At 48.6% G+C, this 26,367-nt stretch overlaps 1 protein-coding gene across 2 annotated transcripts in view; it reads left to right on the top strand.

Annotated features, from left to right (window-relative positions):
• The first annotated feature begins 1,879 nt into the window (after positions 1–1,879).
• Positions 1,880–26,367, top strand: part of LOC102121495 (polycystin-1-like protein 2) — a 105,151-nt gene continuing 80,663 nt past the window's right edge. For both annotated transcript variants that reach the window (XM_045381936.2, XM_045381935.2), the window contains exons 1-7: positions 1,880–2,281; positions 6,222–6,383; positions 7,389–7,574; positions 14,759–14,869; positions 15,728–15,875; positions 20,620–20,849; positions 24,322–24,726. In XM_045381936.2, coding sequence (XP_045237871.2) covers positions 1,981–2,281; positions 6,222–6,383; positions 7,389–7,574; positions 14,759–14,869; positions 15,728–15,875; positions 20,620–20,849; positions 24,322–24,726 — 1,543 coding nt within the window. In that variant the 5' untranslated portion in view covers positions 1,880–1,980. The remainder of the gene's footprint in view (positions 2,282–6,221; positions 6,384–7,388; positions 7,575–14,758; positions 14,870–15,727; positions 15,876–20,619; positions 20,850–24,321; positions 24,727–26,367) is intronic.

Raw genomic sequence — 26,367 nt, 5'->3', positions numbered from 1 at the left:
TGACCTCAGGGTGATCCACCTGTCTTGGCCTCCCAGGGTGTTGGGATTATAGGTGTGAGTCATCTCACCCAGCTCTTGTATAAAATGTGTTTGTTTGTTTTTTTTTTTTTTTTTGGCTGTTGTTGTTGTTTTGTTTTTGTTTTGTTTTTTTCAGATGGAGTTTCACTCTTGTTGCCCAGGCTGGAGTGCAATGGCGTGATCTCAGCTCACTGCAACCTCCGCCTCCCAGGTTCAAACAATTCTCCTGCCTCAGCTGCCCAAGTAGTTGGCATTACAGGCATGCACAACCATGCCAAACTAATTTTTTGTGTTTTGAGTAGAGACCAGTTTTCACCATGTTGGCCAGGCTGGTTTTGAACTCCTGAGCTCAAGTGATCCGTCCGCCTCGGCCTCCCAAAGTGCTGGGATCGCAGGCGTGAGCCACTGCGCCCAGCCTCTTATGTGATTTTTATGAGCTACATTATACACATACAAATAAATTTTAGATATGTTTTCATGCAAATGGGATTGAACTATATACAATATCTCATACTTTGCTTTTAATATTAACAAAAATCTCTCCAGGTGCAGTGGCTCATGCCTGTAATCCTAGCACTTTGGGAGGCCGAGGTGGGTGGATTACCTTAGTTCAGGAGTTCAAGGCTATCCTGGGCAACTTGGTGAAACCCCATCTCTACTAAAATACAAAAAATTAGCAGGGGTTGGTGGTGCGCATCTGTCATCCCAGCTACCCGGGAGGCTGAGGCACGAGAATTGCTTGAACCCAGGAGGCAGAGGTTGCAGTGAGCCGAGATTGCACTATTGTACTCCAGCCTGGGCAACAGAGCGAGATCTCTGTCTCAAAACAAACAAACAAACATCTTAGGGGTCCTTCCAAATTTGTAGAGGAAGAATTTGTTCATTTTGAAAGTGGTTATATATGATAGATCATGTTTTGTGAACCCATTTCCTATCAATGGACTTCTAGATTGCTTCTAATTTTTCCTGTTTATCAAATTCTGCCAAGAATAACCTTATTCACAGGACATTTCACACATGTATGAATTTACCTGTTGGTATAATTCCTCGATGTGCCACTGCTACATTATAGAGTTTGTGCTTTTAAATTTTTTCTAGATATTATCACATTGCCCACAATAGAGATGGTACCAATTTACCATCAGCAAGCAGAGAGAAAGCCTGTTTCCCTACATTGGGGGGGATGTGTTTGGAAATACTCTCAGAGGCCAGACCATACTAAGCCTTGTATACAAAGTTAAGAAATTTGAACTTGATCCGTGGAAACCCACGGGAGGGTGTAAGTACTGGATAAGGATGGTCAGTTCTGAGCTTTGAGTGAAAGCTGATTTTCGTGATGACATCCAATAAATTTTTTAGGGGATTTTTATTCTCCAGAAGGCATGCGTGATGAATAGTGTGATGAATCAGGGAGGGGACCAGATATCCATTAGTATTTCAGCCATGCTGGGGAGAGAATGGGTATCATTTGGGCACAGCTGCCACTCGGCACAATGGGCTTGGATATAAAAGCAACTTGGTTTCTTTACCATCTTCCTGCCTTCCTGCCATTCTCTAACCTTCCTGCCATTTTTCTTTTATCACACACTTTCCACATGCTGATGGCTTTGCACGAAACATACAGCCCTCAGGGTAATGACATAAAACCAATAGCAAGGACTTTTTATCCACCGCTAACAGTTGACTGAAAGATAACCAGACAGGTGATATAGCAACTTTATCTTTCCTGAGAAGACCATTTGACAAATTAATAGGCATTGGAGCAGGCGTTGAACAAAGAGCTGGGTGACGCAAAACTGTAGACACTGTCACGCTGAGCCTTTTGTTTCTTCAACAAAAGGTAGCTGCCGTTATTTGATGCACAGACAGAAGGGAAGACGGATGATGGGTGGATGTGAGGGCACTCGCATATGAAAGTCCCAAGAACGAGCTCCATCCAGAGGCCCCAGCAGTGGTTCAAGCATGAGTGCAGTGGGCTTGGTACTCCTGGTGCTTGCTTTGAGGCTTAGGGTCGCCACTGCTAAGCCAGAGGAGGGCAGCTTTTGCTCTAAGAGCCAGGTGGCCTTCAGAGATGCTTGCTATGAATTTGTGCCAATTGGACGCACCTTCCGTGATGCCCAGAGCTGGTGCGAGGGGCAAGGAGGCCATTTGGTCTTCATTCAGGATGAAGACACCCAGCGGTTTCTGCAGAAGCACATCTCCCAGGACAGGGAATGGTGGATTGGACTCATGTGGACCTTGGCACGGAATGGAACCATGGAAGGTAGGTGCCGTGATCGCTGTGTTTTATGAGAAACTTGTGCTTGCAATTCTTGCCATCACTTCTCACCTAAAGCAACATGGAACAAATTAATATGTCCTAATTCTTATGGTATGGATACCCTTGCCTTTGGTTGTGTTGTGGATTAAATAAAATAATTCATGTCTAATGCCGCCTAGCACAGAATCTGGCACATCACTGACGCTCCACAAATGCTCACTTCTTTGCCTGTTCCTAATAATAATACTCTGACTGCTTTGGTTCTTGCTAGAATAGTGCCAGGCACTATCCTGAGTGCTTCATGGTCACTATCATGTTGAATTCTTACAATAACAATGAGAAAAATTATGATGTCTCTACTTTTTTTTTTTTTTTTGGCAGAGTCTCTCTCTGTTTCCCAGGCTGGAGTGCAGTGGCGCAATCTCGGCTCACTGCAACCTCCGCCTCCCAGGTTCAAGTGATTCTTCTGCTTCAGCCTCCCAAGTATCTGGGATTACAGGCACATGCCACTATGCTTGGCTAATTTTTTGTATTTTTAATAGAGAAGGGGTTTCACCATGTTAGCCAGGATGGTCTCGATCTCCTGAGCTTGTGATCCACCTGCCTCAGCCTCCCAAAGTGCTGGGATTACAGGTGGGAGCCACTGCGCCTGGCCTTATGTCCCCATTTTACAGATGAGAAAACTGAGTCTCAGAAAATAATGACTAAGCTATTTTTTAGTGTCCCACCTGTCTTTCCTCACTTTCTGTGAGACTAAAGCAGACCAAGTGCTTAGCATAGTTCCATTAACAGTCTAATTTTAATGGTCCTGAAAGTCTTTGTCCTCCTTTATTCTCTGAAGGCTCCTTCCCCCACCCAGTGCAGTCAAGTGAGTCATTCTCTATGAATCTGCAGAGCCCTGTTCACAATTCCAAGGCAGTGCTTTTGGTGTGGCTTAAATGGCTTAGTTGTCTGTCTCCCGCCTATACCATCAGCCCTTCAAAGAAAGAACCATACTCTGGACATTTTTGTTTTCCCAGTACCTAGACACAATTGAGAATGGAAAAGGAGGCTGGGCGCAGTGGCTCACGCCTGTAATCCCAGCACTTTGGGAGGCCGAGGCAGGTGGATCACTTGAGGTTAGGAGTTCGAGACCAGACTGGCCAACATGGTGAAATCTCATCTCTACTAAACATACAAAAATTAGCTGGGCGTGGTAGCACACACTTGTGATCCCAGCTACTCAGGAGGCTGAGGCAGGAGAATCCCTTGAACCCAGGAGACAGAGGTTCCAGTGAGCCAAGATTGTGCCATTGCACTCCAGCCTGGAAAACACAGTGAGACACTATCTCAAAAAAAAAAAAAAAAAAAGAAAAAAAGAAAAAAAAAAAAAAAGAAAGAAAGAAAGAGAGAATGGACAAGAAAACATTTGCATTCAAGCCTCACATGCTCACATGGACCCCACGAGGTAAGCGTAGCTGCTCTCCTTTCACGGAGGAGGAAAATGAAGTCTGGAGAGAAAAGATGTGCTCAGTATGACACAGCTGGTGGCGCACAGTGGGGTCTCTACCAGTCAGAGCAATGCTAAGCCTGACTTTCCTACTGGGCACCTTGGTACCCAGAGGTTCTCTTTGCCCCTATATAAGCTACTGGGTTTGAGAAATGTGACATGGTACGTGCTGAACAGCCACAGAACAACGCCAGAGTGGATGGAAGTGTTTTAATAAATGAGCCACTGGGAAGCTCATTTAAGAAAACCCACAGCCAAGGGGATTTGAATTCTTAAGACTCCCCTGCAGGCAGTGTCTCCTGAATGGTTTTGTGAGGTGTAGATGCAACAGTTGCCGAGTTCTGTGTATTGAACATCCATTCACATCCAGCTAGAGGAGCTGTGCCTATTAAAACCTCTCAAGGGATACTGTGTGGTTATTGCAGAAAATGTAGTTCTAACTAGGCTGATAGGTAACAACCTCCAATATTTAATGTCGTTTAAGAAACAAGGGCCAGACACTGTGTGCAATCAGATGGCATTTGTGTAAATAGATTTCAGGCACTAGTAAATGCTGATGTGTGGATACAATTCAATTCAGCCTGGAACGATTTATGAGAAACATAACAATGATGGAGAAGCCCATAGGTTAGAGGGGGAAGATACTTTCATTTTATGCCCTTTGTGCCATTTGGATTTTTAAAAACCATTTCATTTGCATGAATTTCTTTCAATAAATTAATAATTATATTTTTGAGTACCCATAATAAATTTTTTTTTTTTTTTTTTTTTTTTTTTTGAGACGGAGTCTCGCTCTGTCGCCCAGGCTGGAGTGCAGTGGCGCGATCTCGGCTCACTGCAAGCTCCGCCTCCCGGGTTCACGCCATTCTCCTGCCTCAGCCTCCCGAGTAGCTGGGACTACAGGCGCCCACAACCGCGCCCGGCTAATTTTTTGTATTTTTAGTAGAGACGGGGTTTCACCGTGGTCTCGATCTCCTGACCTTGTGATCCGCCCGCCTCGGCCTCCCAAAGTGCTGGGATTACAGGCGTGAGCCACTGCGCCCGGCCAAATTTTTGTTTTTTGAGACAGAGTCTCACTCTGTTTCCCAGGCTGGAGTGCAGTGGCACCATCTTGGCTCACTGCAACCTCTGCCTCCCAGGTTCAAGCGATTCCCCTGCCTCAGCCTCCCTAGTAGCTGGAATTATGGCTAATTTTTGTACTTTTAATAGAGACAGGGTTTTACCATGTTGGCCAGGCTGGTCTTGAACTCCTGGCTTCAAGTGATCCATCCACCTTGGCCTCCCAAAGTGCTGGGATTCCAGGTATGAGCCTCCACGCCCAACCCACAGTAAATTTTTATATTTAGTGTTTTCTAGCTCTCTGGTGTCCTCAGCATGGTTCTGTTTTACACACACACACACACACACACACACACACACTCCTCTTCAAGAGTTACATCAGTATTTTCAAGGATCTGAAGAGGCCCAAAGTAACAATAACTGCTTATGTTTTAACTCAGCACTGTCCAGGTATACTTGGCTTATGAAGAAGATGATATGTTAAAACATCCCATGGCCCACTTCTGAACTGTATTATTATTATTATTTTGAGACAGGGTCTTGCTCTGTCTCCCAGGCTGGAGTATAGGGGCATGATCATGGCTCACTGTAGCCCCAACCTCAGCTCAAGCAGTCCTCCCAACTCAGCCTCCCGAGTAGCTAGGACCACAGGCACCATGCGTGACTGAATTTTTTTTTTTTTTTTTTGTAGAGACAAGGTCTCTCTAGGTTGCCCAGGCTGGTCTTAAACTCCTGGGTGCAAGCGATCCTCCCACCTCTGGGATGTTGGGATTACAGGCGTGAGCCACCGGGCCTGGCCCCTGGCTCTTCCTTAGACTGTGGTCAGGGCCAGGTGCGGTGGCTCATGCCTGTAATCCCAGAACTTTGGGAGGCCGAGGCGGATGGAGTTTGAGTTTAGGAGCTGGAGGCCAGCCTGGGAAACATGGCAAAATCCCTGTCTCTACCAGAAATACAAAAAAATCAGCCAGTCATAGTGGCTTGCACCTGTGGTCTCAGCTACTCAGGAGGCTAAGTTGGGAGGATCACTTGAGCCTGGGAGGCGGAAGTTGCAGTGAGCTGAAATGCACCACTGCGCTCCAACCTGGGTGACAGAGCAAGACCCCATCTCAAAATAAATAAATTATCAATTATGGTTAGACGGAGCTGGCAGCCTCATTTATTTAATCAAAACACCTTCTGCAAGCTCTCCAATTTGGTGTTCCAGTTCTTCTATTGAGTGTTTGAAGATGACAGTGAGGAAGAGACTTTTACTGCTCCTGGAGAGAGATCTCCAGCCTGTCAACATTAACTGCTCACCTGCTGCACACCAGCGGCAGAGCAGGGGTGAGCCCTGCATTTGTATAAATGGAATTTGAAGACAGTTGCTGAGGCCTGGTGGTTGTGTTGTCCTTCCAGGACCGGGGATTTGGTTGGACACCTCCAATGTGACCTACAGCAACTGGCGCGGGGGGCAGGCCACCGCTGCCCCTGACACCTGCGGCCACATCGGGAGAGGCCCTTCCTCCGAGTGGGTGGCCTCGGACTGCGCCCAGACCTTCGCCTTCGTGTGCGAGTTCCGTGAGTGGCCCCTGCCCCGGAGTCCCCACCTCCCACCCTGTCTCCCTGCCCACCTGTGGGCCTCTCTCCGGGCTCCCCTCTCCCTCCTGTTTCTGCCTCCATCTCTCTGACCCTCTCTTTCTCTTGCCCCCTCCTCTGTCTCAGTTTTCTCTGGGTCTTTCTTCCCCTTCTCTTTTTCTCCAACTCTTTCTGTTTCTCTCCCTTGGTCTCTGACTTTCTTCCTGCCTGTGTTCTCTCCATCTCCCTCTGGCTCTTCAGGGCCTGCCGGTGTCTGTCTCTGTCTCCCTGCTGAAGTGCTGACCTGTATGTGTTTTTCTGAGCTCACCTCTGTCTGCGGCTTTCTCTCCCTGTCTCTATGCATCTCTCTCTGGCCACGTGATGCTCCGTTGCCCATCCCTGCCGTCTCCCCATCCACCTGCCCGCCGTCCTGCCTGCCTACCTGTCATGTCTCTGTTTCTGTCTTTCCCACTCTCTTTTTTTTTTTTTTTTTTTTTTTGAGATGGAGTCTTGCTCTGTCACCCAGGCTGGAGTGCAGTGGTGTGATCTTGGCTCACTGCAACCTCCGCTTCCTGGGTCCAAGTGATTCTCCTGCCTCAACCTCCCGAGTAGCTGGGATTACATTGCGAGCCAACGCCCCTGGATAATTTTTGTATTATTTTAGACCTCAAGTGATCTGCCTGTCTTGGCCTCCTAAAGTGCCAAGATTACAGTGGTGAGCCACGGAGCCTGGCTTGCATGAGGTTTAGTATTACAGTGGGGGCACAGAGAAGCTAACTAACTTGCTGAAGGTCACACAGCAGTGTGTGGCTGGGCTGGATCTGATCCCAGGGAACCTGGCTCAGCACAATGCTGCCAACGACCATATTCTGTTTCTTACCCCTGCCAAACAGCTCCTGAGTTCTTGCATCTCAGCCTAACCCTCGGGACTGTCCCCTTCCCGTGACCCAGCACTTGCCTGTCTGTAACCGTGAGCCCCCCTAATGTCTTGCCTTCCCTTTGCCACAGGACTTGGCCAGAGCCTGGCCTGCAAGGGACTCAATGCCACCATGCACTGCGGCTCGGGGCAGGTCATCCAGGTCCAGGATGCCGTCTACGGACGCCAGAACCCCTATTTCTGCACCCAGGATGCCGGGCATCCCTCAGATCTGGAGCAGGGATGCAGCTGGGCCAATGTCAAGGATGAGGTGGCAGGTAGGGCCCAAGGGCTCTGCAGCTCTGGTTGCCAGCAGAGGGCAGTTGCTGGTATTCTGTGCTCAGCAAAGGGTTCCAGAAGCCTCTGATAATCTTCATCTCTGACCGTGGGCCTCCAACATGTGGGAAAACTGGCCAGTCCCTGCCCATGGCACGGAGCAGGGAAGCAGAGGGCTGTGGCCCACCCACCCCGACTTCAAACCCTGTCATGGATCTGGTGGGCACGGTGTGCCTCAATCCCTGCTGGGTACAGGAAACACCACTTTTTTAACTTAATTTTTAAAGTTTTGAAATACTCCAAACGTATAGACAAGAATAGAAAATACTGTAATGAACTCCCACAAATCTGCTACCCACCTTTATCAGATCTGAACACCATGCCGCATTTGCTTAAGAATCCCTCATTAGAAAAATGAATACAGTTGGGCATGGTGGCTCACACCTGTAATCTCAGCACTTTGGGAGGCCGAGGCGGGTGGATCACCTGAGGTCGGGAGTTCAAGACCAGCCTGGCCAACATGGTGAAACCCCCATCTGAATATACAAAAATTAGCCAGGCTGCTGGTACACGCCTGTAATCCCAGGTATTTGGGAGGCTGAGGCAGGAGAATTACTTGAGCCCTGGAGGCGGAAGTTTCAGTGAGCCGAGATCAGGCCATCACATTCCAGCCTGGGTGATGGAGCCAGACTCTGTCTCAAAAAAAAAGAAAAGAAAAAAGAAAAGGAAAAATGAATACAACACTAGGAGACTTCTGTGGATGCCTCCACAGTCCTGTTCCTGTTACGAATTCAGTGTTTCTTAATCACATGCATGCTTCGTGCTTCTCTAGTTTCTTTCTTTTTTTGAGACAGAGTCTCTCTCTCTTGCCCAGGCTAGAGTGCTGTGGCCCAATCTTAGCTCACTGCAATCTCTGCTTCCTGGGTTCAAGCGATTCTCCTGCCTCAGCCTCCCGAGTAGGTGGGATTACAGGCGTGTGCCACCACTCCTGGCTAATTTTTGTATTCTTAATAGAGATGGGGTTTCACCGTGTTGACCAGGCTGATCTCGAACTCCTGAGCTTAGGCAATCTGCCTGCCCTGGCCTCCCAAAATGCTGGGATTACGGGCGTAAGCCACTACGCCTACTTTATTTCCACCTTCTATGCACGTATTCCTAAACGCTACAGAGTGTTGCTTTTGCAGGGCTTTTAAAAAAACTAATTTATTTATTTATTTATTTATTTATTTAGAGACAGAATCTCGCTTTGTCACCCAGGCTGGTATTCAGTGGCACAATTTCTTCTCACTGCCACCTCTGCCTCCTGGGTTCAAGCGATTCTTGTGCCTCAGCCTCCCAAGTAGCTGGGACTACAGGTGTGCGCCACCACACCCAGTTAATTTTTTATATTTTTAGTAGAGACGGCGTTTCACCGTGTTTGCCAGGCTGGTCTCAAACTCCTGACCTCAGGCGATCCTCCCACCTCAGCCTCCCTGGGATTACAAGCGTGAGCCACTGTGCCCGGCCGCTTTGCAGGGTTTTAATGTTTATATTAATGGTACCATATTTGCAGGGTCTTAACGTTTACGTAAATGATATCATATTGTGTGTCATTCTACAGAATGCGTTTTTCTTTTCATTTTGGTGCTTGTGTTTTGCTCAACATCATGTTTTTGAGATGTATTATCCATCTTGATACATGTCGTGCTGCTTTATTTGTTTCATCGATTGTGTAACTGTGCCGTCATTTGTCTCTTCTCCTGTTGAGAAAGGTTGGTTCTTAATCTTTGTGACTGTGAATGACGCTGAAGCCGAGCTCCCGATGGACGGTATCTCTCGTTCACATGGGAGAGTTACTCTAGGGCTTTGTTTTTCTAAATCGGATTAAATCTCCTTCTGAGCTGCGCTCACCCAGTGACCAGGATTCAATTTCCGGGATTATGGGGGTTTCTTGCACCCTGCCGGGAGGTGAAAACTCCTCAGAGGCCTCCCTGGTCCAGGATATCTGGGAACCCTCTTCTTTCTGCTGCAGTCACCACTCTCCCCGCTGGAGGGTCCAGGAAGGCAGGTGGTCTGCTGCTTCTTGGCTAAGTGAGGACACAGCCACCTGTGGCCAGGCTGCGAGCCCTGGGTCCTGGGAGTCAGCCTTCCCAGTTGTGCCTCTTGGCAGTCTCCTCCGAACCTCTGCTTCTGCCCAAAGACCCTTTGAAGATTCAGGGAGGGATGCCAGTACTCCCGGAACTTCCTCCTGCCTGGGGGAAATGAGAATGGCTCCTCTGACCTCATGCCTTTTGCAGCAGGCATGGGGAAGGGAAATGCTAAAAATCGGCTGGCTGGTTTTCACTGACTCTTCTTACTCCGGCGTTCCTGAGGCTGTGGCCCCTGCAAGGAGAAAGGGCCCCGGACAGGAGGATGGATGTACCTCCCTCACCAAGGCACTGCTGGGGCTTGGTGGGCTGTTTCCTCAAAGGCTCAGCTGCAGGTTCCTGAAATGTGGCACCCACAGCTCAGAGAGCACGTTAGAGGGGAGCCCTGCACCCTGTTGAGGGAGTCAGAGGAGGAGCGCAGGGAGGATCCCACGGGGTCTGTATCTAAGCGCCCTGGTCCCTCATTCATTCAGTTAGCCAATAAACACTTGTTTTTTCTTTTTTGAGACAGAGTCTTGCTCTGTTCCCCAGGCTGGAGTGCAGTGGCACAGTCTTGGCTCACTGCAACCTCTACCTCCCGGGCTTGAGCAATTCTCCTGCCTCAGCCTCCCAAGTAGCTGGAATTATAGGTGAGCACCACCACACCCAGCTAATTTTTGTATTTTTTGTAGAGACAGGGTTTCACCATGTTGCTCAGGCTTGGCTTTAACTGCTGGCCTCCAGTGATCCGCCCACCTTGGCCTCCCAAAGTGCTGGGAATACAGGCATGAGCTACTGCGCCTGACCCAAACTCTGTTTTTCAAAGAGCTCGCAACGCAGTGGGGAGACAGTAATACACAGGCAATTAACTAATGCTGTGATAAATGCTGCAACCCAGAAGAGCAAACACTCTCTATTTAGTCATGCCAAACTTATTTTGTACCTACTATGTGCCAGGTACTGTTCTATGTGCTGGAGATGTAGCAGTGAGCCAAAAAATTTTAAAAACCTCCCAATTAATTTCAAACTCGCTTCCAAGTGATGCCACTTAGGATCCCAAGTGTCTTTGGGCCACATTCTGAGCCGCAAGGCATCTGGGGACCTGAAGGGGTTTTAAAGTTTGTCTGCAAGGTGTGCTAAATCCTGGAATTAGATCAGATTTAGTTTACTTTTTTCTTTTTTTTTTTTTTTTACGTGGATTTTATGTGGCTACGAAGAGTCAGAAAAAACTCTGTCCTCAGGTTCTGGAATTAGACCTCTCTTTGAGTCTATTTAATCTGAGAACAGAGATGTGGTGGTGGCTTGTGTTCCCGTTTGATCACAGGGGTTCCCTGGATCACGGGGTGGAGGTGGGGCTCAGGAAAGCTTTACGGGGGCAGCGTCAGGAGCCTGGCTGTGAAGGAAGTGCAGAATCCGGCCAGGAGAAAGGCTGGGGGACAAGGTGGTGAGGACGTGAGGTGGCAGGCTCAGGTGTGGACTGCAGTATGAACGGTGATGGTGGAGAGAGAGCCCAGGATGGTCTCGCTGGATAACAACAGTGTTAGAAAAAAACCTCCGCAGGGACGTGGCCTCTGCGTCTTAAGGCAGTTTACCCATTCCAAGTGGATATTGAATATTTTGTGAGCTGGAAGGTGAGCCCTGCTGCAGACTGCTTAGATCAAGTCCAAGGATGGGGCAGAACCCCCTGGGATGTGGGCAGCAGGGTACATGGCAAGAGGGTGGCAAGTTGGGGTTCAAATTCCAGCTCAGCCCCTGCTGCCTAGGCAAGTTGCAGAATCTGTTTCATGGGGCTCCTGTGAGGGTCAGGAGAACCTGGGGGAACAGTGTAGCACCTTGTACGCACTCTGCAAGTGGAGTGGACATTCCTGCATGCTCTGTTCCAGCTGGCTCTGAGCCAGCAGTAGCGGGATCAGCATCCCCTGGGAGCTTGTTAGACACGCACACTGTCCAGCTGCACCCCATACCGACTGAATCAGAATCCTGGGGGGCGGGGTCTGAATCTAGTTAAATGCTGACAGCTGCCTGTTAATCGGAGCTTCCACTGGGGGAACTGCTGGGGCAGGGGAGAAGAGATGCTTAAAAAAAAACAAAGACGCTGGGCACAGTGGCTCACGCCTGTAATCCCGGCGTTTTGGGAGGCCAAGGTGGGCAGATCACGTGATATCAGGTGTTCAAGGCCAGCCTGGCCAACATGGTGAAACTCCATCTCTACCAAAAATACAAAAATTAGCAAGGTGTGGTGGCATGTGCCTGTAATCCCTGCTACTTGGGAGGCTGAGGCAGGAGAATCGCTTGAACCCAGAGGCAGAGGTTGCAGTGAGCCGAGATCATGTCACTGCACTCCAGCCTGGGCAACACAGCTAGACCCTGTCTCAAAAAACAAAAAACAAACAAATAAAACAAGAAGAAAATAAACCCTCACACTCTTTTGGAGATTATAGTTCAGTGCTGTGGATACACATAATGGGAGTAACTCAAATTGAGGGGAGCATCCAACTAGGTCTTTCAATAGAAGGAATTTAATGCAGGGAATTGGTTTCCCAAGTCATGAATGTGCTGAGGAGCCAAACAAAGGATGCTGCTGCAGACCTGAGATTGGCAGCCATGGAAAGCTGCTGCCACCCCTAAAGGCTGGCAGGATAACTGGAAGGGATGTTTTTACCAAAATCGGAAGTCAGGATCATCCAGTAGATACTAGAGCCATGGCAGAGCTTGCCAGTAGGAGATAGGACCGTGTGCAGAGGGCCCGTCCAGAGGGAGCTGGAGCTACAGGGGAGCTGCTGTGAGAGGCAGGATGAGAAGTACACTGGCTTCCAACCTCTTTCTGTCTGGCATAGGCAAAATTATGGCCCTCATGATTTCTCATCCTAATCCATGGAGCTGTGGGTATGATGAGACACCATGCCTGCGGCTATGTTAACGTCTGTAACAAAAGATACTTTGTAGATATAATTATGGTTGCTAATCAGTTGGTTTTAGGATACAAAGATTATGCTGGAATATGCAATTGTGCACAGTCTAAATACATAAGCCCTTAAAAGCAGAGAACTTTCTCTGGCTAGAAGCAGAAGATAGATATGGGAAAAGGAGAAGTCAGAGAGATTCCAGGTGTTTGACAGGTTTGATGCCCTGTTGCTGGCTCTGAGATGCAGTGGTCACATGGAAGGACAGAAGAGAGGCCTCTAGGAATTAAGGGCTGAATTCTGCCAACAAGAATGGGATTGGCAGCAGATCCTTCCCTAGAGCCTCCAGAAAGAAACACAGCCAGCTGGGCATGGTGGCTCACGCCTGTAATCCCAGCACTTTGGGAGACTGAGGTGGGTGGATCACCTGAGGTCAGAAGTTCCAAACCAGCCTGGCTAACATGGCGAAACTTCGTCTCTACTAAAAAATACAAAACTTAGCTGGGTGTGGTGGTGCGCACCTGTAGTCCCAGCTACTCAGGAGGCTGAGGCAGGAGAATTGCTTGAATCCGAGAGGGAGAGGTTGCAGTGAGCCAAGATTCCACCACTGTACTCCAGCCTGGGTGACATGGTGAGACTCTGTCTCAAAAAAAAAAAAAAGGCCAGGAGCAGTGGCTCACACCTGTAATCTCAGCACTTTGGGAGGCTGAGGCAGGTGGATCACCTGAGGTCAGGAGTTCGAGACCAGGCTGACCAACACGCAGAAAACCCATCTCTACTAAAAATACAAAATTAGCCAGATGTGGTGGCACATGCCTGTAATCCCAGCTACTCAGTAGGCTGAGGCAGAAGAATTACTTGAACCTGGCAGGCAGAGATTGCAGTGAGCCGATATCACACCACTACACTCCAGCCTGGGCAACAAGAGTGAAACTCCATCAAAAAAAAAAAAAAAAAAGGAAAGCAAGAAAAACACAGCCCTGACACCTTGGTGTCAGCCCTGTGATATGAGCAGAGGCCAGCTGAGCCCACCCAGACTTCTGACCTCCACACAGAATTGTGAGATTTAAAAATCTGTGCAGTTTTATTTATTTTTATTTATTTTATTTTTGAGACAAAGTCTCGCTCTGGTGACCAGGCTGGAGTGCAGTGGTGCAATCTCAGCTCACTGCAACCTCCACCCCCCTGGTTCAAGTGATTCTCCTGCCTCAGCCTCCTAAGTAGCTGGGACTACAGGCACATGCCACCACACCCGGCTAATTTTTGTATTTTTGGTAGACACAGAGTTTCCTCATTTTGGCCAGGCTGGCCTCACACTTCTGACTTCAAGTGATCCACCTGACTCAATGTTTCACCAGTACCGGCCATTGGCCAAGCCTCCCTGGGAGCCAGTGGCCAAGGGAGTTTGGAAAGTGTAGGTCCCTGTGACACAAGCAGGGCAGGGTGAGAGGGTGGCTCTGTGGGCCCAGGTCCAACTGCCCGGAAGAAGTGGGACCTAGCAGGTAACTGGGAAAAGCACAGGTGGGTGTTCTGGACCTGTTTCTTTCTCCCAGGCTTCCCCGCGGGCATCTAACACATCTCACTGGGCAGGAGGGAGAGGTGCTGGATGATCCTGAAGTTTCTGGAATGGGCTGTCCCTGCTCCTCCTTCTGTGGGCACATGGCACCCTGATTGGCACAGGATTCCTAACCTTGCCCCCTCTGCTGGTTCTCTGGGTGTGGATTTCTATTTGGGGCCATCTGACTAGATGCTACTGGACCAGTGGTTCTCCACATGGGGTCCCTGGGCTAGCAGTGTCAGGATCAGCATCCCATAGGAGCTGGTTCGAAATGCATATTCTCCAGCTGTACTCCGTACCTACTGAATCAGAATCGCTGAGGGTGAGGTCTGGAATGAGGTGTCTTCACAGGACCCACAGGGGGATCTGGCGCAAGCTGAAGTTTGAGACCAGGATGCTAGACTCTGAACTACTTGAGGACAGAAATCCTACTTCTCTGTCCCCTGAGTACCTAGCCCAGTGCTGGTCTTCAGGAGATATCAAAAGCTATTTGTTGGGCGGGTGGTGGGTAAACGGATGAGTGGATGAGAGGCCATGCATCTCTGCGCATCTCTGTTGAGTGTATCCTCTTTTGTCTTGCACTCCATTCCTGCTTCCGCTGGGATGTGGGTGCTTCCCAGGCCAGTGCCAGGGGCTACAGGCATGCCAGGTGGCAGCAGATGAGACCTACTTTGGAAACCTGTGTCCGACTCAGGGCAGCTACCTGTGGGTGCAGTACCAGTGCTGGGAAGGTGAGTCCCCAACTTGCTTAAGCTTAGAAATTTCCCTCTATTTCACGGCATGTCCAGCTTCCCCTGAAAACAGAGACAGCAGCCACCCACGTGGGCTCATCTCTGTGTTCTAAGAGACTCCCTCATTCAAAATTGCTCCCCTTGGCTGGGCACGGTGGCTTACACCTGTAATCCCAGCACTTTGGGAGGCAGGAGGATAGTCTGAGCCCAGGAGTTGGAGACCAGCCCGGGCAATACGGAGAAACCCCGTCTCCACAACAAATATAAAAATTAGGCTGGGTGTGGTGGCTCACGCCTGTAATCCCAGCACTTTGGGAGGCTGAGGGGGGTGGATCACTTGAAGTCAGCAGTTCGAAACCAGTGGCCGACATGGTGAAACCCTGTCTCTACCAAAAAAATACAAAAATTAGCCAGCTGTAGTGGCATACACCTGTAGTCTCAGCTACTTGGGAGGCTGAGGTGGGAGAAATGCTTGAACCTACAAGGCAGAGGTTGCAGTGAGCAGAGATCACGCTACTGCCCTCCAGCCTGGGTGACAGAGTGAAACCCTGTCTCAAAAAATAAAAATAAAAATTGGCGGGTGTAGTAGTACATGCCTTTGTCCCAGCTACTCAGCCTCTACTGAGGTGGGAGGATCATCTGAGCCTGGGGAGATCGAGGCTGCAGTGAGCCATGACTGCACCACTGCATTTCAGCCTGGGTGAAAGAGCAACACCCTGTGAGAAAAAAAAAAAAAAAAAAAAAAAAAAAGACCCACATAAAAATACTGGACAGGTAGCCAGAAGAGAGTCAGTTATAAACAGAAATGTGCAATTGTGCTTCACAAGGGCATGCAGCATTTTGTGTTTTAATCCACAGCCCTGCAGCTGATGGTGTCCAGTGAGAGTTTCATCTTTGACAATGTCACCATCTCCCTGACGTGGCTTCTCTCACCCTACATAGGAAACCTGTCCTGTATAATTAGTACAGGAGACAGCCACATTTTCGATCCCTACAACCCGCCGAGGTAAGAGAAATCTCTGAGCCTTGAGCCAGGTTGTATGTATCATCAGTTTTTTGCCTCATAACAAACCAACCCAAAACTTGGTGGCTTAAAACAATAGTTACCATTTCTTACGGTTCTTTGGAGAGCTGGGTGGCTTTTCTTGTCTGAGTGGAGTCGGCTGGGGTGGGCTGTCTAGGAAGACCTCACTCACTCACATGCCTAGTGGTCAGCCGGATGTCAGCTAGAAGCATGTGCTGTTCATCACCCAACAGGTTAGCCTGGGCTCATTCACACGGTGGCAAAGTGTTCCTAGCAGCAGAGCCTGATGCGCAAATGTTTTTTCAAATCTCTGCTTGTGTTACATTTTCTAAGATACCGTTGGCCAAAGCATGTTCCATGGCCAAGACCAGATTGAAGAGGTGGAGGAGTAGACCCCACCTGATAGAAGGAGCTGGAGCCGCACTGCAAGGCGCTGCCATACAGGGATGGGAGGAAGTGTTGCTGCTCCTTTTGCAATCACTCTACCTCATAGATTTTCTTTTTTTTTTCTTTTTTTGAGACAGGGTCTTGCTCCATCGCCAGGCTGGAGTGCAGTGGCTCAATATCGGCTCACTGCAACCTCCACCTCCCGGGTTCAAGTGATTCTCCTGCCTCAGCCTCCCAAGTAGCTAGAACTACAAGCACGTGCCACCATGCCTGGCTAATATTTGTAGTTTTAGTAGGTTCAGGGTTTTCACCATGTTGGCTAGGTTGGTCTCGAACCTCTAACCACAGGTGATCTACCTGCCTTGGCCTCCCAAAGTGCTGGTAGTACAGGTGTGAGCCACCGCAGCCAGCCCCCTGTCACATTTATGTTCGTGGCTGCCTTGAATGTTTTGTGGTGTCAAATGAGAAACCATACACAGTGATGCTTTGGGGGCAAATGTCTGGGTGATACAAATACCTATGCCATTGTTCTGTGGGTTTCTTCCTGATTGCTACGAGTTTACAAAGAAAACAACAGATTGTAAGTTACACAGTCTTTCAGTCCCTAAATCTTGTACAACTTGAATTTAGCATAAGTCAAAATTGCCTACATGCAGCCCCACTATGACTCACAGCTACATAGGACTTTTCAGTGATAAATAGTGGCTTAGAACAGAAGCAAATGGGACCAAATGTGAAAGTTCGTTAAGTCTGGATGGAGAATCCATGGATGGTTGTTGTATTACTCTCTGGAAGTTTTTGTGCGATTAAAATCTAAGACACAATGAGCACTGTTTTACATTTGCAATCTCTCTGGGCATTAACTCTAAGCAAGAATCACTGGCATTTTTTTCTCTTTCAAAGGAAATAGATGGTGGCATCCCCTCCACCATTGCCCCACCAAAATAGTCCATTTTCCTTTACATTAAAGATTAATTGGACCTTGAAACTACCCACGCACTTTTTTTGGGGGGCAGGTGAGCGGAGTCTCGCTCTGTCACCCAGGCTGGAATGCAGTGGGATGATCTCGGCTCACTGCAACCTCCGCCTCCCAGGTTCAAGCGATTCTCCTGCCTCAGCCTCCCAAGTAGCTAGGACAACAGGCACATACCACCACGCCCAGCTAATTTTTTGTATTTTTAGTAGAGACGGGATTTTGCCATGTTGTCCAGGCTGGTCTTGAACTCCTGACCTCAGGTGATCTGCCCACCTTGGCTTTTCAAAGTGCTGGGATTACAGGCATGACCCACTGCGCCTAGTCATCACCCACCTTTTAAAAATCATTTTTATAAACACTGGGAAATGCCTGTCTGACACCTTCTTATCAATACTAGCAGCCACAGAACTCAGTTTATGATATGGAAAATAGCACGAATTTTGATTTTTGAATATACAGAAGCCTCATTTTTTGGTGTAAATATCACTGTGCTTTTCTCTTATGTGTTAGTACGGCCTCCTACTTTTTCTTAACTCCTCAGTAGTCTAAGAGGTGAGATTTTAAAATCAAACCTTTCGTATGCATTGTAGATAAATAATAAGAGCTTCTGGGAAGAATTGCATTGTATAGAAGTCAAAAGACTTCTCTCTTAGAAGCTCCTTTTCACCTTGCCTTATATTCGTTTGCATGGAGGGCTTTTTTGTTTCTCTGTTTGTCATGGAAAATTTTCCACATCTCTGAAATTGTATTATAGGCCTTACAGAACAATTTGCATGTGGTGAAATCTGTGCGAATCCAGAGTTGGTTAGCTAAGCGCCACCTACTGGCAAATCTAGGGATTGACATTGTTCTTCCGTTATTAATCGGCCGCTTCTGCACACAGCTGATGTTGGGAGTGCAGAGATTTGTGGGAAACCAATAATCCACAAAACAACACAAGCCTTAGAATGACCTAGAGCTAAAGTCCTCTCTGGGGGAACCAGAATGATAAGACAGGAGCAATGGATCTAGAGAAGAGAGAGTAGCACGGACCCGAAAGCGTGTGGCATATTCAAATAACTGCAAGCACCTCGCCATGCCTGGAGTTCAGGGCTCTGTGGAAAAATGAAAGATGCTGAAAAACTCAGCAGGAGCCGGGTCCTGAAGAGCTGTTGATGCTAGACAGTCTAACGTAGGTGGGGTCTGTCAACTAAAGAAAACTAAAGAAAAATCAAGCTTTTAAAATAAAGTTAGTTTTATTCAGAAGTCTTACTGAGGACCATAGACTGAGGACTGCAGCCCAGGAGGAGTCTTTCAAAGAGGTTCTGCCAGACTGCTCCAAAACGGTGTTTCAGTTCACGACTTCTGTATGGGTTGTGGAGGTTCAGTCCACAGAAAATCACATCAAAGTTTGGGTGCAAGAGTACATCTGCCTCTAGATGACTAAAGTGTATCTTGTTGGCCGGCTTCAGTGGCTCATGCCTGTAATCCCAGCAGTTTGGGAGGCCAAGGTGAGTGAATCACTTGGGGTCAGGAGTTCAAGACCAGCCCGGTCAACATGGTGAAACCCCATCTCTACTAAAAAAAAAAAAAAAAAAAAAAAAAAAAGCTGGACGTGGTGGTGCATGCCTGTATTCCCAGCTATGCAGGAGGCTGATGGAGGAGAATCGCTTGAACCTGGGAGGCGGTGGTTGCAGTGAGCCGAGATCATTTCACTGTTCTCCAGCCTAGGCAACAGAGGAAGACTGTCTAAAAAAAAAAAAAAAAAAAAAAAGAAAGAAAGAAGAAGAAACTTGTTGTAGATTGCAGAAGCATAATCACTAGCCATCTCAGACATTACCTTTTTGTTTTTGTTTTTGTTTTGAGACAGGGTTTCACTCTGTCACCCAGGCTGGAGTGCAGTGGCACGATATTGGCTCACTGCAAGCTCCACCTCCCAGGTTCACGCCATTCTCCTGCCACAGTCTCCCGAATAGCTGGGACTACAGCCACCTGCCACCATGCTCGGCTAATTTTTACTTTGTTTTATTTTGGATTTTTAGTAGAGACGGGGTTTCACCGTGTTAGCCAGGATGGTCTCGATCTCCTGACCTCGTGATCCTCCCGCCTCAGCCTCCCAAAGTGCTGGGATTACAGGCGTGAGCCACTCCGCCCAGCCAGACAATATCTTATATGTAAGAAAAGGACCAGTCATTTATGTTTTTAGGGATATAGTGACTCAGGCTAGAGACGTGGAAGCAGAGCACTCTATTCTGTTTTGTCCTCAAAGTGTTCTGGAGGGCTGCCTGTCACTGCAAAGTCAGGAGCTTCCTTTGATGATGCTGGCAAACAGAAATAGCACAGGTGTCTCCTTGAGTTTGCTACTTCGTCTCACAGGAACCAGGAAATAGACTCTGATGTGGAGCACGGGAAGGGAGTAGTAAGATGGGCAAGAGGAGAGTTGGACTGGGATGCAGGGGCCACAGAGGCCTTGCTAATCCTGCAGAAACCTCTGAGCTGGCATGGCCCTCAGAGTTGTTTCCAATTGAGGCCAGAGAGCCAGACCATTATAATCGGCATTGAGTACTCGTTGGGTGCAGGATGTCCGTGGGATGGGAGGTAGGCTTGAGCGAGGCAGCTCCCTTTGGCTAAAAGGGACTCCTGTACATGGATTCAGCTGTGAGCCCTCAGCCACAGCTCACAGGTGTACTGGGGGATGCATGCCTCAGGCTTGAAGGGTGGAATCTGGAGGATTCCCGACAGCACCCACTACAGAGGATAACAGGAGGGTTTTCAGGTCAGGAACTACATGGTCTAAGTTGTTACCATCACTGCTAGTACTCACTGGATTTTTTTTTTTTTTCTTTTTGAGACAGGGTCTTACTCTGTCGCCCAGGCTGGAATGCAGTGGTGCGATCTCAGCTCACTGCAACCTCCACCTTCTGGGTTCAAGCAATCCTCCTGCCTCAGCCTCCCTAGTACCTGGGATTACAGGTGTGCACCACCACACCTTGTGTTTTTAGTAGAGATGGGGTTTTGCCATGTTGGCCAGGCTGGTCTGAAACTGCTGACCTCAAGCGATCTATCCTCCTCAGCCTCCTGAAGTGCTGGGATTACAGGCTTGAGCCACCACGCCCGGCCAGCCATGCACTTTTAAACAACCAGATCTTGTGAGAACCCACTCACTACCAAGAGAGCAGCACCAGGGGGATGGTGCCAAGCCATTCATGAGAAAACGCCCCTATGAGCCAATCACCTTCCACCAGGCCCCACCTCCAACGCTGGGGATTACAGTTCAACGTGAGATTTGGGCAGGAGCACAGATCTAAACCCTGTCAGTGCATGTGTAAATGCGTGTCTTTGTGTTTCCCCAACGCTGGTCACGTCCCTGACTGTGGCCGGCAGTGTGTCCAGCAATGTGACCCACCAGTTCACATCTCCTGGGGAATTCACCGTGTTTGCTGAATGCACAACCAGTGAGTGGCATGTGACAGCCCACAGGCAAGTGACCGTGCGAGACAAGATGGAGAGGCTCAGTGTGACTGCATGCTCCGGCCTGTCCCAGTCTGGAGCCGGCCCCCTCTGCCAGGCTGTCTTTGGGGATCCTCTGTGGATTCAGGTGGAGCTTGATGGAGGTGAGTCTGCAGAACTGGGCACATCAAGGCAAGTTATAAAATCACTGATTTCCTCCAAATCTGTCCAACTCCCAGGCCTTAATAAGTAGTGGGCCAGGTGCAGTGGCTCAAACCTGTAATTCCAACACTTTGGGAGGCTGAGGTGGGCGAACTGCTTGAGCCCAGAAGTTCAGAACCAGCCTGGGCAACAGGGTGAGATCCCATTTCTATAAAAAGTACAAAAATTAGTCAGGTTTGGTCGCACATGACTGTAGTCCCAGCTACTTGGGTGGCTCAGGTGGGAGGATGGCTTGAATCCGGGAGGTCGAGGCTGCAGTGAGCTGAGATCATGCCACTGCACGCCAGCCAGGACATCAGAGTGAGACCCTGTTTAAAAAAAATTAAAGAGTAACAAGGATCACCTACTGAGTTCTTTTTTTTGAGGAGTTTTGCTCTTATTGCCCAGGTGGAGTGCAATGGCGCAATCTCAGCTCACTGCAACCTCCACCTCCTGGGTTCAAGTGATTCCCCTGCCTCAGCCTCCCAAGTAGCTGGGATTACAAGCATGCGCCACCACACCTGGCTAATTTTTTGTATTTACTAGAGACGGGGTTTCACCATGTTGGTCAGGCTGATCTCAAACTCCTGACCTCAGATGATCCACCTGCCTTGGCCTCCCAAGGTGCTGGGATTATAGGCGTGAACCACTATGCCTGGCCGAGTTCATTTTTAAACTAGCATTTATTCATTTATTTAGCACCTAGTGTGTGCCAGGCACTGTTCTCAGTGCTTTGCATAAACTTGCCTACTCATTACATACTAGTATTATCTTCATTTTACAGATGAAGAAATGAAGACACAGAAAGGTTAAAACATTTGCCCAGAGTCGGAAGGCTAGTAAGCTAGTGAGCGCTCCCAGCCTTCCAAAGGCCCTTCTTTGCATCCCTGTAGAACCGAACTTCCAAGTCACTTCCTGTTGGGCATTTGATTAGGATGAGGTGGCACTGGGACTACTACCAACTGGGCCTGAGCCCATCTCGGTGCAGCCAGCATTGACTAGCTGGGCACACAATCAAGTTGCCCCTGGCCAAGGCCAGTATTCAGCTGCACCCACTGGTATAGCCATGCCAGCTGTTATGGCTGGGGTCCATTCTGACTGGTCACAGTGTGTTTTTTGATTGGTCACAGAGACTGCTCTAATTGATTGTCATGTCCATTCTGATTGGTCACAGTGTCTATTTTTTTTTTTTTTTGAGATAGAGTCTTGCTCTGTCATCCAGGCTGGAGTGCAGCGGTGTGATCTCGGCTCACTGCAACTTCCACCACCCAGGTTGAAGTGACTCAGCCTCCTGGGTAGCTGGGACTACAGGTGTGTGCCACCATGCCTAGTTATTTTATTTTATTTTTTTGTATTTTTTTTGTATTTTAGTAGAGATGGGATTTCGCATATTGGCCAGGCTGGTCTCGAACTCCTGACCTGAGTTAAGTTGCCCTCATCTGCCTCCCAAAAGGTTAGAATTGCAGGCGTGAGCCACTGCGACTGGCCACAGTGGTTTTTGTTGTTGTTGTTGTTGTTGTCGTTTGGTTTTTGTTTTGTTTTGTTTGTTTGTTTTTTGTTTTGAGATGGAGTCTCGCTGTGTCCCAGGCTGGAGTGCAGGGGCATGATCTTAGCTCAATGCAACCTCCGCCTCCCGGATTCAAGTGATTCTCCTGCCTCAGTCTCCCTAGTAGCTGGGATTACAGGCACCCACCACCACACCCAGCTAATTTTTGTATTTTTAGTAGAGACAGGGTTTCACCATATTGGCCAAGCTGATCTGGAACTCCTGACCTCATGATCCACCTGCCTTGGCCTCCCAAAGTGCTGGGATTACAGGAATGAGCCACGGCGCCCGGCCTGTGTTTTCTGATTGGTCACAGAGACTGCTGTGATTGGTTGTCATGTCTATTTTGATTGGTCAAGGTGTCCATTCTGATTGGTCACAGTGTCTATTCTGATTGGTCATGGCATCTATTTGTTGGTCGCAGTGTCTATTCTGATTTATCAGAGCATCCATTCTAATTGGTTGGCGCCTATGCAGTGTTGGTTGTTAAATATTTTAAATTATCACCCCTTCTCTCAATAGAGACCCTCTTGGCTAAGACTCATCCTCACCCAAGGCAGCATTTTTCCTGAAGCCCAGGCCCAATTTGAGATCAGAATAGAGGCCTGTTGATGTAAACACGGCAGCACAGAGCTAGTGCAGTGAGCACGTGGCTCGGTTTGACCTCACATCCCACCTGGAGCCCTGTCATAGCAATAGCTATGGAAGCCAAAAATGGAGCTTTAACACAGCGCTCAGGAAACCCCTTCAGTTCTTGCGTGCTTATTGGATGAAGACGGCTCATATGTGCACCTGAGGAAACAAAATAATCTTTCATTTATTTACTCATCCTACTAATATAATTGAGTGCCTACTCTGCCGGGTGTGGGGGAGGCAGCAGTAAATATGAAAGTCAGGGTTCCCATTCTCATAGGGCTTACGTCGTAGTCATCATCATCATCATCATCATCCAGACAAGAACTATGCTAGCTTGGTTTTCACTGGAAAGAATCCTCATTTGTTGATTTAAGTCATATTTTAAGAGTCAACCACAATATTTAGCATCCGGTAGAACAACCATCTGCAAACTGCAAGGGAGCCCCCATCTTGCCGTGAATGGGCTGAGTTCTCATGTTGGTGTGCAGGGTTCTGGGCAGTTACCAGTGTAGGTTGAAGGAATGGCTTCACTTGCTCCTGCTTAAAACAAGACCCAAAGCTAATTCTTATGTGTAAAAATTAGCCCCCACTCCCTTTTAGTCCTCCTCCTCCCCCGACCAGGACATCTCTGGCAACTAAATGTGGTAATTTTTTAATTACAAATATTTAGGTTCTCGGGTAAGACATGCGTAGTATAAATAAGTTAGAATATGCAGATGAACAGAGAGGACCCCCAAATGACAAAATCATGGCTGGGCGTGGTGACTCACGCCTGTAATCCTGGTACTTTGGGAGGCTGAGGTGGGCAAATCACGAGGTCAGGAGTTTGAGACCATCCTGGCAACATGGTGAAATCCCATCTCTACTAAATATGCAAAAAATTAGCTGGATGTGGTGGCAGGTGCCTGTAATCCTAGCTACTCGAGAAGCTGAGGCAGGAGAATCGCTTGAACCCAGGAGGCAGAGGTTGCAGTAAGCCAAGATCGCACCACTGCACTTCAGCCCAGGCAACGGTGCCAGACTCTGTCTTAAAAAAAAAAAAAAAAAGACAAAATCAGTTATTAACCTAATACTCAGGGATAATCACCATTAATATTTGAAGAAAGTGGCACATCCTTACATATTGCTTTGTATCTGTGTCTGTATCCATGTCTATATCAGAATCAGGCTTCAGACACTGAGTCTGAGCTGCCATAGTATTATCAACTGCATGGTTGTTACCAACATTCTTAAATTTTTCTTACCCCACCTAGGAACAGGAGTGACTTACACTGTGCTTTCGGGTGACATAACCCTGGCCGAGTCCACCGCCCAAAGGGGCTCGCTACCATACAATCTGACCCTGGACACAGAAACCCAGAAACTGATGGGCCCTGGGAGGCACCGCCTGGAGATCCAAGCCACCAGCAGCACCACCTCCTCCGCACTCTCCGGGAACATCACAGTCCACTTGGTGGAGCTGCTGTCAGGGCTGCAAGCCTCCTGGGCTTCTGACCATTTGGAACTTGGACAGGACCTATTGATCAACATCTCAGTGGCTCAGGGCACCCCAGAAGAGCTGACCTTTGAGGTGGCAGGACTCAATGCAACCTTCTCCCACGAGCAAGTGAGCTTTGGAGAGCCATTTGGGATTTACCGCTTGGCTATTCCAGTTGAAGGTACATGGGGTTAGTGGCTCGCCTTCTGGTGCCCCTCCTCTTCCCTTTCTGACTTGGTGCCCAGGGTCCTGCCAGCCAGTTTTCCAGTGTGTCCTGGACATAGATGTAGCTCACAGCACCCTGCCTGGGTCACAAGATAAGGAACAGCCAGGTGTAATCTGCCATCATCGAGTTATCGGTTCTCAACTTTGGCACTTCTGACATTTGGGGCTGGATCATTCCTTGTTACAGTTGGGGGCTGGTACTGAAGGAGTTTTGGCAGCATCCCTGGCTTTTGTTCACTAGATGCTAGTAGCACCAGCACCCCAAGTCATGATGATAAAAATGTCAGACATTGCCAAATGTCCCCTGGGGGAAAAATCACCCCCATTTAGGGCCCCTGTAAGAGACCAGGCATATTCAGATTTCCTCAAACATCTCTAGAGCAGAGTGTGGTTTGGGGAACTGCAGGTGATGCCCTGGGGGAAAGAGGTAAAAATCAGAATGGCAGAGACGGGGGTGGAGAGAGGAAGTGTTGCCGACCGCAGGGTCTTAGGCTCTGATGTACTGAAACGCTCACGGACGAGGCTGTGTTCAAACATAAAGGAGGCAGCACTGGAGTGGAGGTTCACGGGTTGACTCTGCAGAGAGTCCGGAAGGCATTCTTTTTTTTTTTTTTTGGAGACGGCGTCTTGCTCTGTCTCCCAGGCTGGAGTGTAGTCAGTGGCTCAATCTTGACTCGCTGCAACCTCCGCCTCCTGGGTTCAAGCAATTCTCATGCCTCAGCCTCCCAAGCAGCTGGGATTACAGACGTGCACCACCATGCCCAGATAATTTTTTTTTGTATTTTTAGTAGAGAGGAGTTTCACCATGTTGGCCAGGCTGGTCTCGAACTCCCAACCTCAGGTGATCCACCTGCCTTGGCCTCCCAAAGTGCTGGGATTACAGGCGTGAGCCCTTGCGCCCAGCCTGTCTTTTTTTTTGAAATGGAGTCTCTCTCTGTCACCCAGGCTGGAGTACAGTGGCTTGATCTCAGCTCACTGCAACCTTCACCTCCCAGGTTCAAGAGATTCTCCTGCCTCAGCCTCCCCAGTAGCTGAGACTACAGGCATGTACCACCATGCCTGACTAATTATTTTATTTTTAGTGGATATGGGGTTTAACCAAGTTGGCCAGGCTGGTCTTGAACTCCTGACCTCACATGATCTGCCTGCCTCAACCTCCCAAAGTGCTGGGATTACAAGCGTGAGCCACCGCGCCTGGCATTCTTAAAGGAGGTGGGGTGGGAAAAGGGTGACATTTAAGCATGTGGAGGTGGGGAATGTTCAGCGCCTGTGCAGTCTGGTCACATGCTTCTTGATGTGTGGTATATCTCATTAGCATGTTAAAGCTCTGCCCTGGGCATGATTTTTAGTATTATAAGGAGGCAAAGGGTAAAATTGGTCATTTTTCTAGACTTCAGTGCATGCAGGCTATAGGGTTAACTCCCTTGAGTAAGATTTAAGGTGGGAGCTGTTTATTTTCGTTTCCTCGAGGTCTGCAATCAGTGGGCAAGGTACCTTGAGCAAGATTTACGGTGCAACCTCTGGATGATCTGACTGGGGTCTGTGCCTGCCGTGGGCCACTCTCCCCAACCAGCTTGAAGTAGAGTCCTCGATGAGG

Source organism: Macaca fascicularis, chromosome 20 (genome assembly GCF_037993035.2).
Source record: "Macaca fascicularis isolate 582-1 chromosome 20, T2T-MFA8v1.1".
Lineage (NCBI taxonomy): Eukaryota > Metazoa > Chordata > Mammalia > Primates > Cercopithecidae > Macaca > Macaca fascicularis.
This window is presented reverse-complemented; position numbering and strand designations above follow the sequence as displayed.